The sequence below is a fragment of the Erigeron canadensis genome, chromosome 4, assembly GCF_010389155.1.
Source record: "Erigeron canadensis isolate Cc75 chromosome 4, C_canadensis_v1, whole genome shotgun sequence".
In the NCBI taxonomy this organism is placed as follows: domain Eukaryota; kingdom Viridiplantae; phylum Streptophyta; class Magnoliopsida; order Asterales; family Asteraceae; genus Erigeron; species Erigeron canadensis.
The window spans coordinates 41,051,848-41,063,377 of NC_057764.1; the positions used below are offsets into that span (position 1 = coordinate 41,051,848).

Below are 11,530 nucleotides of genomic sequence, written 5' to 3' on the forward strand. Positions count from 1 at the left end.
GGACTAAGAAACACTTGAGATACATTCATGTAATAACACGGTACCGCTACTTAACAAACATCTTTTTCCTATGGTCCGCCGCATCGCACGGATAAAAGGCAAGTGTACAAACACAAATGTTAAACTTCTGCTAGATAAATAGTAAGGATCTAAAAGTTGTATCTAATTTGACAAAAGAATTCTTAATAAACAAAACTATAATTTTTTTTCTAGTTTCTTGATAGTTGTTGAAGATAACTTAGATCCATAATGAGACCGATGATACAAGTTGTGAACGAGAATCGAGAACGATGATGAAAAATGTAATTTTAAAATTTTTAACTTATTGTCATTATTATCGAGAGCATATGACTGATAAAAAGTTGTTCTAAAGCTAAAATGATTGTGATAGTATCGAAACTAAAAATTGAAAGTTACAAGTAAACATGTAAATCAAATATTCAAATGCTAAGAATAACCTTGGGAAAACTCCTTTTTAACCGTTTTGATTTTAATTAGAGACCATGCATGATGATAAATATAAATGGTGGAAAAGATCTTTTGGCCTTCTTTTTTATTAAAACAATTTTTTTTGCCTTCTGCGTACATGTCATTACCATTGCATGAAAAAATAATTTTTTTTCCTTGCTTGTAACTTTTCTTTTCCATTTTTTTAAAAAAATTTCCTTTTGTTTTTGTTTTTTATCAATTAAATAACTGAATTTGCAAAGTAACAATGTATAAGTAATGTTTGAATTAATCAAATCGATAAAAAGTTATATTGTTTTTTCAAGTCAAAAAACAACTATATTTAAATAACTTAACAAACTAAATATTTTTACTAAGTCCATTAAATTTTAACAAACAAAACCTTGATATGTAGGGTATGTTTGTCACAAAAATTTCAAGTTGGAGTTGGAGTTGTAATTAGGAACTCGGAGTCGAAACTTGAAAATGGGGTTAGGAGTTGAGACTTATATTTGAACTTTTTTTATACAAATTTTTATTTCAAAGAATTTTTGGGACTTTTAAGAGCTTTTTTGGGACGGAGGCTTTTGATCTTAAATATGTATTCAAACAGGGTTACCATTTTAAAAAGAACTTATTTTTAAAGCTCTAGATTTAAGCTATTAAAACCCCCTAAAAGCCCTCTACCAAATATATAGGTAATCAAAGGAAATAACTAGCCGTAACTACTAATCTACTATCTTAAATCTTATGTTTAAAACTCAAATAATGATAACAATAACAACTAAAATACTAAGTTCTACATTATATTTAGTTACTCGATGACCAAGTCACCAAATATATTTTTATTTTTACATAGTTAGACGTTAAACTTTTAAATTTTCTTGTCGGTGATCAAAGATATCTTTCTAAATAAACTTTGCTAAGCAAAATTTTGGATTCGAGCTTTGGGGTTTTTATCTAAGAGGTATTTTCTATAAAGATTGAAACTCAAAAAAGAAGCAATCGGTATGACCCGTCTAAATTCAAGTTCTAAATTAACCCGGCCCATCCACTAACCCGGCCCGCCAGTAAAACTCTTGTAATCGATAACCTAAAGCTGTGCGAAACCTCTTCTGGTTTCTGTGTCTCAAAAATGATGGAAGGCGGTGAAGGATTAACAAAAACGCGAATATACGTCGGAGGATTAGGCGGCGGCGTGACGGAAGACGATCTCCGGAAAACATTCTCGGCGTTAGGTGAAGTTATCTCTGTCGATGTCGTCCGTACCAAAGGCCGTAGCTTCGCTTATCTCGATTTCCTTCCTTCTAACGATAAATCGCTCCCTAAACTCTTCAGCACGGTCTCTATCTATATATCTATATATTTCTATATCTATTAAGTTTTGTGTTAATCTTTGTAGTTACATTATGATTTTAGGTTGTATAACTTTCATGAGGAAAATGCTAAATATGTTAAAGTCATATAATTTGCTTTGACTTTCAAATTGTTTTTATTGTAATTTCTAGTTTCAATTGAATATATTACACTTTAAATGAATTTGGTTCACTATTAATGTTGAGAAATAACTAGATATATCAAATAGTTATGATACATCAAAGATAATTGTTGAAGTAATCGTATTACAGTCACACAAACAACTTAAAACTAAAATATTATAAATCTTGTAATCCGCCACATGGGAAATGAGATGCCAAGTCAACAAAAATTGTGTTGTTCGTTTTGACGAATCCTGTTGATTACGCCTTGTGTGTTTGTGACTGCATAGGTAAATGCCTAGAAAGTTATATTGCAGTTAATCGCTAGTTTTTACAAGTACATTAACCAATACATGTGTTCTCCTGGGAACTTGCACATAGCTTAACATTCTTGCCTCCATGAGTATACGCCCTAAATGATAATTCTGTAAAGAATTTAGAATTTAAAATTAATGGTGCATAATTCATGGAAAGAATTCTACGTCTTTAATATTCTATTGTTTGTTTTGTAATCTGTTTTGATGATGTTACATTATTGCTAAATGCAGTATATTCTATTTCTGTACTAATACTTTAACATTACAGTATAATGGATGTATGTGGAAAGGAGGAAAGCTACGGCTCGAGAAGGCCAAGGAGCATTATCTTCTTCGATTGAAGCGTGAGTGGCAAGAGGAATCTGAAAAAGCCAGCAAAGTGTCTGATAACTGTAATACCGATGCAGCCAAAAGTCATGATAGTTTAGAAAAGCCAAAAAAGCCTTCCCCGGCAGATAAAACACAAATTAACATATTTTTCCCTAAGCTGGGCAAGGTAATTCCCATCTTTACATTTGTTTACAACTCAACAAGTATTTAGTCGAGGTGGGAAATTAGGCAGGTTGGGTAAGTAGGTTAAAACGTGTAATATGTTATGGGTTTTGAGGGTCAATCAATCAGAAACACCCCTTTGTCTGAGTGTTGATTAATGTATTGGGTTCCTTTTATATAACAAAAGGTACACAATTTGTGTTCATAAAAATTGTCTAATTTTTTGAATGTAAAGCTTTAGGAGATTATATACATTGAAAATACATTGTCTGCAACTTATGACTCGTCTGGATCGTGGCTGTTTCTTTGAGCTAAATGTCTTTTACACGGTTTTTGATCCTTTAGAGATAAAGCTTAACCTAAGTCAACCCATTCATAACTATCATAAGTAAATGGCTTGAATTTGTCGCTTCTATGACACATATTCTATTGCTTCCATCATGTTGTTAGTTATTGTATAGGTGAAATCATTGGCTCAAGTGGGAATTGGCAAACACAAATATAGCTTCCAACGCATTGAAGTTCCGTCCACTCCGACCCATTTCTGTGATTGTGAGGAGCACTCACTTGCTTTTACTCCACCCATTATGAAACAATCTCCTGAAATTGAGAAAGTAAACTATGAAGTTGATGAGCAGGAGCTCAATATTATGAACTCAGTGATGAACAAGATTTTTGAAAGGGCAAATCCGGCTAAGCAAGTATCTAGGAAGTCTGAAACTACACCTGGAAAAGATAATTTGGTGGTTGTTGAAACTGAGGCAGATAATCTAGCAGATGAAGCTAATCTGATAATTAATGTGGCTAATGGAAAAAGTGACGACCTGGATATGTTAGAGGAAATGAGGACCATGATGGCAAATCGGGTAACAATGATGGATACTTGCTCCTCATCTTTAATAATTGCTGCAACAAAAAGGATTTTTACTAAATTGTCAGAATCAAACCTAATTGACAAAACAATCTTTCATATTATTTCTTCCCACTAGAATGTCATTTTTTTGTTTTGGTTACGTGAAGTAGCACTCTAGCATGTGATTATCTGATGATCGCAATTTGAGTAGCAGGATCCCGTCCAAACTGTATTTTTCTTCATCCTTTATATGTATAATTTTAGCTTAATACATTGTGATCTGTTGGATTCTCAGGGACCGGTCACTAAGAAACCAACTACATCAACTGAAAAGCCAAAGATTCAAAAGAAGACTGTGTCACCCCCTAAGAAGAGAAAGTTGCCTTACTCAGAAGAAAACGAATCTGGTAAAACCCCGATCCCTGCAACAAGTAGCAATTCTCAGACTCACGTGGATACTCGAAATGATGGCAAAATGAAAGTAAAGTCAAGTACAAAGCAATCTGATAGCAATTCTTTGCGGTCAATTAAGTCAACATGGAAAGATATGCTTGGTCGAAAGCGCAAAACATCATTCAATATTGCAGACTTCATTGCTCAACAGAAAGAAGAGGAATTGAAGGTTATTGATACCAATCACGTCTCAAAAGAGAAGAATTTGGCCAAGAAGAGGAAGTCAGAGGGCGATAATGAGCTAGTGTCAGTCTCTGAGACTACATCTGCAAATTTGCTTATAAACAAAGAGCCCACATCCGAAGTAGGTGCAGTTATCACTAAAAACAGTATCTCCAAAACCCCTGCAAATGGATATGATCAAAAAGATGAATTGAAAGCCGACAGTCTTGAAATGTCTTTGACAGCAAGTGGTCAGCAATGCAAGGTATCAGATGTTCTTTCAGGTTCATTTAATGAAAAAGGGGAGGAACCCGGAAATGAGGATCTTGATTGCAACTTAGAAAAGCTTGAAAATGATCAAGATATAGAGCTGAATGAGGCTTCACCTGTGAAATTTGATCAAGATAGAAAGAGTTTAAAAGAGGCTTCACCTGTGAAAAATGAGCAAGATGTAGTTCGAACTGCTAGAGGTGAATTTTGGCGACATAAATCCTCATGGACACAACTGATTAGCACTACAAGCCATAGCTCTTTTAGTATTTCACAAATTGTCCCCAGCTTAAGTTTTGAAAAGCAAGAACAGCAGGTGGATACGTCCGATCCACAACCAGCACACAAGGTTCTTGATAATCAGATTTCAACTGGGAAGGGAGTTACTTCATCACCTGTGAAGAAGAATACTTCAGAGAAAAAGAGGATTTTGTCTCTTAGAAACTTAGAATCCAAGGGAACATGTTCGTTTATGAGGACTGAAGATTCCATGAAAGAGTGGAAGAAAGCGAAGGCATCTTTAAGTGGATCTCTCAACAAAAAGAAACGGTTAGCTAATGAATCTGCTTGACCTTATTAAGGTTATCTTGAATATTGATTTTGTTGTCTTGTTTAATCTTATTATTAGATTGCATACAGCTTATTCATGCCTTGGGTTAGGTCAATCGGATTATAATGTAAAAATCTTGATTATGAATCAATTATGTATGGCTTTATAAACTGTTTGTTTGCCCAAGAAAGAAGACTTCTATTTTGAAAGCAGCACAAATCAGTGTAAAACCCTGCAATGGATTGTGTGTATTTAGTTCAGAACCCTTCACCCTGATATTCTTACTTTAAGTTACATACTTACATTATGATGGGCTATTTTTGCATGTCAAACTACTACGTTTGCGGTTTGTTCATCTTATAAATGATTAGTGATCATACATGTAGTTGTTTCAATGCATTACAATGTTTGTATATTCGCCAACCTTACTCATGACCAAGTATGTAATTTGTTCGCTCCTTCAGGAAACTTATCAGGGTGCCTTGTCAAATGAAAGCCATCATCTGTAACCATCCAAAAGCACCATTGCTCTTTAATAGGCAAGACCCCCGTAGCACAAAATGACTTACTCAGATCGTAGCTAAAAACATCAAAAAAGGCAGTCCTATCTTTCCAATAAAAATGGGCATAGAATCGAGTCTTGAAAAAGGTATGTAGGCAAAAGCTCCAACTTATTGAATCATGATATACAACTGTATGGTTTCGAAGATCATTGTCGGCTGATTGAGGGTGGACAATTAAAGAATCAGGAATTAAGTTAGTGATATAAATCCTCCAATGAGACCTGAGACAAACCCATTGAGAATCGTCTATAGGAGATGGCGGCATGGCGCAGGCGATGCATCTATTTGAGGTGGTAACGAGGATGGTATAGCAGAATCAGATGCATTTCCTGGTATTACAAGGTAAAAGAACAAAACGAATAAGCTTTTCATGGATGCAAGTCTAGAAAATTGTATTGTATGATACATACATATATATATACACCAAAAGGTTGAGACCTTGTACTATATATGTCGTTACCAAAAAAGTTGTGACCTGTTTGCGATGCACGGCTACAAGAACATACCCGTATCTATGATAAATGCTAATTTGTTAAAACGCTGAGCTATTAAGTGTAGTACAAAACGAACAAATTCATTAACATGTAGGTAGTAATATATTCAAGACACTACAGCTTAAGGAAATAACGTACATACGGAGTAACTCTTAATGCTTTGTTAATGTGTGTGATTAAAAAATCAAAGTATGTTAATTATTCCCACAAGGCCATTTCGTTGATGAATTTAATTAAAGCGTTAATTTTGTCGTGGGATTCATGGTCAAGTAACCCAACTCAACTGGTGTAACGATTGTAATTTGTCTTGTCCCTTTCCCCGAAACTTTTTTGAGATTAAATCAAAAACACTACCGACTAAAACTGATGGTTCGGTTTTCGTACGTGAATAGATTTTCTCTTGTCTTTAGGATTTTGTAAAACTGTAATTGACACAAGTTTTTTTTCTACGGAATATCTTTTTTGTAAATTTCACAGTTAAACTTTTAGGAAAGATCCAAAATGTATCATTTTTTGTAATATTTCTAAATTTGTAATTGTACTTTTTGACTTCTTGATTCTTGAATCTTACTATGTTCTAAATTCTTAATGATATTTTGCTGTTAAAAACAGTATTGCCTAAATCATGATGTTTGGTGAAAAAGAAGAACGACAACATATAATAGTTTTTAGAAAATCATCTAACGAAAAACAACTCTTTTTATTTTATTTTATTTCCAATTAGTAGTAGTGATGTATATTTGCCCTCTATTTGGTGTCAAGAACAACATCCACGTATGTATGCGACCATAGTTGTGAAAGTCCTATCACAAGTCGACTCGTATGACTCGACTTTGCTCCAGACTCGTAGCATGACGTGTGTTTTGTTGTTTGTCGGTATGATTCATGTCCCGAGTTACGAGTCGACTCACAGGTCATTGAATAATTTTTTTATTTGATATTTTTAATATTTTTTTTTAAAAACATAACTCTTTATGTGCTTTAAATTTGATTTTATTTTTAATAATGTTTTCTATTTTTAGCTTAGTATATCAATACACTACTATATTTTTACAATAAAAACTTATATAGAATTATAAAAATAATAAAATTGTATATAATTAAATATCCTAACTCTTACGATTCAAGAAAAAAAAAATCAAAATTCTAGTCAAGTCAAAAGTAACGAGTGGATAACTATATACGCCCTCGCAAAAGATAAATTTTAACTTAATTGCATAAGGCTCCCAAACTTAAAAATGAAATCCTTCAATATTGAGAAGCACATTCTGGTAAAATAATATAAAAAAATGAAAATCAATAATTATGAATATCAGTTTTCTTGAAAATCTATTTTTTAGAAAGACAACTAATAAATCTACTATAAGTATGTTGGTGATCACTAAACTCAAAGGTAAAAATTCTAAGTTCACAATGAATTTTTTGAAGAATGAATGTTTAGAAATGTATTTAGCTATGAACACATATCTATCAAATTGTAACCAACTAAAAATATACATATTGTAGGTTTAACTTTTTGTAATAAATGATAAATAATTGTACTAATTTGGAATTCTAGAGTAGAACCGATTTGTATTCAACGAAAAGGCAGAATAAATGAGATTTGGGCCCCTTTAATCTTTTAAGTTTATGTTCTACTCCGGGTTATAATTAAAGATCCAGTGAAAACTCTTTTGGAACATAATTAAGATATGTTTAATCAAATGTTTAACACGGCTGATCGTATTTTATTACGAGCATACTACCCGCACGTTGCGGCGGAATTTTGTTTTAGGAGTGACAATTTGTTATAAGGGTAGATACGGTAATTTAGTGTTGTAGTGTACGGAAGATCATTTTGAGAACCATATATATAGTGAAAGGGGTTTTGGAAGAAAAAAAAAGTATGCTTAATTTTTTAAGACATACCATAAATAAAACTTCAAAATGCTTTATAAGGGAGTATAGATATGAATCATTTGACAAGCGTGCTTTAAGTTGTAATTTAATTTTTTTCTTCAATTTTGAATCAAATTTTAAGATTTCGATGACAAAATCCTACATATAGACTCCTATAAAACTTTAAACTCGTGTTAACATATGAGAATATTCTCCTGAGTATTTTTAATGAAGTCATAGGTTGCATTTAAATTATTCGAGTTAGTTTAGGAGTAACAAAAACTTATGTAAATGAATTATTCAGCCATTCTTAAAAGTTAACTTATAATATGACTTTAACAGAGCTAATTAAAATCGTGATGAGCAACGTTTAATAACTAGCTGTTATTTACTTCCATGATTTGGTGATCACAAATAATATAAAAAAAAACTAACAAACAAAAGAAAATGAGAAGTCTTGGAAGTGTCTATCTTTAAAATATATCATATCTTATGCCATGTTTAATACATCCACATTTTTTTCACTGGTAAAGAAATTAACAAACAAATGCCCGCACGCCCGCCTATACATAAATACCTATGTATTTTATAAATGACAAGTCTATTGTAATATTCATAGTTTAATTTGATTTATTAGATTATTCCAAAACAAAAGAAAATGAAAATTCTTGGATGTGTTCATACAAGAATGATAACTCGATAAAGTTATATAATGTATATATAATAATAATAAAATAAAATAGATAATACATGATAGACTCATGACCAATCATGGAGCTTAGTCCATTTTTTATTAGGAAACGGATTAAGTTCTGGTCCCACGTAAAATCCATCTTCTCTAACTAACCAAAAACACCTTCGTTCTTTGCTAAGATGCCACTTTGAACAATAGGCATTAGCCATTTTATGTTCAAAAACATCAACAATGGCTGTCTTTGCATTCCAATTGAAATGGGAATAGAACAAAGTGTTGATGCCCTCACAAAACCCCCAATTTTGATTGTCGTTCAATGCAAGTGTATGGTTGCCGAGATCATCATTAGCCGATTTAACATGAACGGTGATGGGACTCTCTATTTCATTGTAAATATAAATCGTCCAATAATCTAACTAACAAAACTTTTTTGTTGCGTAAGCTATTGGAGATGCATATGTTGTGACAAAAAGGTATAAAAACAAAAAGAGCAATGTCTTCATGGGTGTGTATATGAATATATTAAAATGAAAATTACAACTTTATTATTATATATAGACGAAAACAGTTTGGTAATTAATTTGAAATATATAACATTAATTTCTATTGTGTAATGTTTTGCTAGAAAATCTTTTATTTTTAGTACCTGCCCTCACAATTGTAATGTTATTAATTAACACTTTAACAACATTAAATTTGTGACTTTGGCACTTTGCTTATGAGTGTGTTGAATTAAATGGAGAATATATATGTTTTCATTTTGTGTCCTTTTTTAAATTTTAAGGGCCCAAAGGCCGAAGCATAACTGAATTGACACTTTTGATCTTTTTTTTTTTTAATATATTACTCGTAAAAGCCAGGGAACAAAGGAATCAGATAGTACAACATGGAAAACCAGTGAGCAGCCTGCTGCCCCTTTGGGGCTGCAGCCAATCGAAACAACCTGAATTGTGAATACGCCAAAATTTAGCTGCAACTTACAAATCAAGAAAAACTTCCCTTTTTGGATGATCCCTCAAATGATCCACTCGGCCCGGGCCCAACCACACGCCACTTTCTTTTTTATTTCTTTCTTTATTTTTTTGTGTTATTTTTTTTTTGTAAATAAGCTCTCCTTTTTCATCTTACAAAAAGTGCCTTTATCTAACATGAGATACAAAATAAACGCCCATGAGTTGAACTATTTGATTTAGTAAGTGTTAACTGATTAATTATATCAACGTGGGAAAATACAGACAATATGAAGTACAGAAGGCTTAATGTTTAACGTTTGCAAATAAATTGAAAAAACACTTTACTTAAAATTTTTATAAATTAGCAAGAACCAAGATTCATATTTTATTAAATATTACTTAGGATCTTCATAAATTGAAAGAAAAGAGGTTTAAGTGTTTAACCAATTTTAGATTGAAAATAAATTGAAAAAGATAAATTATCGTCGTCATAGGCGGATCCAGTGATATAACATTGGGTGACCGCCTCGACAACCCAAAAAGGTTTGTGGGAATTTATGTGTATTATCATATGTTTTTGTTCATAATGCATTTAAATTTATAAGGCAATTATTTTTTGGCCTTAGACTACTTAATTTCCCATATCCATATGTATATATATTAATCACATTTCAATAAAAGGCCGTCACCCCTGTTAACTTTTTATATCTTTCACAAGATAAAAACAGACAATTTGGCTGAAATACCAAGTTGGCTTTACAAATTGTCTATGCTAATCAAGCAACATCACTTAGGGGCGGCAAACCACCCCCCAATTACCACTTGCCATTATATGAAAAACATAAAAACTAGATGAAACAAAACTAGCTACTAAATAATGAAAAAGGCAAGTCCCAAGCTGTTAAGAATAGCTCCATCCATTTCGTCCTCTTGAATCTACATGTAAGAATTTTGAGTTTCACCGTATTGATAATAATCCCAATAAGCTGATCTCGAGTTCTTCTTTCCTTACGAAACAATCTTGCATTCCGCTCACTCCAAATGTAATAGGCAGTAGCCGCAAGAACCAATTTAGCTATAACACTTTGCATACTAGATTTTCTTGCCATTGGAAGTATTCCTGCTCAACCGAGTCCCAATGGTGACCAACATGGGCAAGTTTAGCTTTCACCTTAACACAATTCCAAATCTGAAGCGAAAATGGACATTCAAAGAAGAGAATGAGTATGTGAATATGCTTGAGTTTCACATAGCGAGCATGTAGGAGCAATCGAACTATTAAAATCCCATTGACTCATCAAATTTTGGGTCTTCAACTTTCTTCTAAAAACCAACCACAAAATAAAAGCATGTTTATGGATATTCTGACTAAACCAAACGATTGAAGACCAAGCTACCAGGTTGTCCCTTGGGCGCACAACTTCCCATATTTCACGAACAGAAAAGTCTTTCAAGTTGTTGTTAGTATCTTTCCATAGCAATATATCCCTTTGCACACTTAAAAGAGGAACCTGAATATTAATCAACCGAGTATTCCATTCAAAAGGCCATTTCCAGCTTCTTTTTTCAATAAGATCAGCCATAGAAGCATTAAGTTGAAATCCAGCATTCATAATCTCTCTTGGAGTTAAACGATCAGCTAAAGGACTAACCGAAGTCCAAGAGTCATACAATGCAGAAACGCTAACACCATTACCAATGCGAAACCAAAAATAATTACGAACCTGGTTCCTAAGTTGAAGGATTTTGCGCCAGTTCCAAGTAGCTGAGCCACGAAGCGGTATATCCCAAAATGATGGTCAAATGTAAAAGATTGCCTACAGTGTCTAAAATTATTAATCACATTTGTAGATGTTAAAATTTCAAAATGCTTGAAATACGCTGTTTAGTGCTAAATATATAATCGCTCCCACCAAAAATCTTGAT

The 11,530-nt window shown here is 32.8% G+C and overlaps 1 protein-coding gene across 1 annotated transcript; it reads left to right on the forward strand.

Moving 5' to 3' along the window:
- Positions 1-1,547: 1,547 nt before the first annotated feature.
- Positions 1,548-5,208, forward strand: LOC122595603 (protein REPRESSOR OF SILENCING 3). The gene is made up of 4 exons (XM_043767999.1): positions 1,548-1,789; positions 2,511-2,738; positions 3,196-3,600; positions 3,883-5,208. The coding sequence occupies exons 1-4, from the start codon at positions 1,583-1,585 to the stop codon at positions 5,041-5,043; spliced, it is 2,001 nt and encodes a 666-aa protein (XP_043623934.1). The 5' UTR covers positions 1,548-1,582; the 3' UTR covers positions 5,044-5,208.
- Positions 5,209-11,530: the final 6,322 nt, after the last annotated feature.

Bases quoted from the DNA above. Each gene is read 5' to 3' on its own strand.
- LOC122595603 (XM_043767999.1), top strand. From the start codon at position 1,583: ATGATGGAAGGCGGTGAAGGATTAACAAAAACGCGAATATACGTCGGA. The intron at 2,739-3,195 runs GTAATTCCCATC...GTTATTGTATAG, and splicing joins TTTTCCCTAAGCTGGGCAAG to GTGAAATCATTGGCTCAAGT. The intron at 3,601-3,882 runs GTAACAATGATG...TTGGATTCTCAG, and splicing joins GGACCATGATGGCAAATCGG to GGACCGGTCACTAAGAAACC.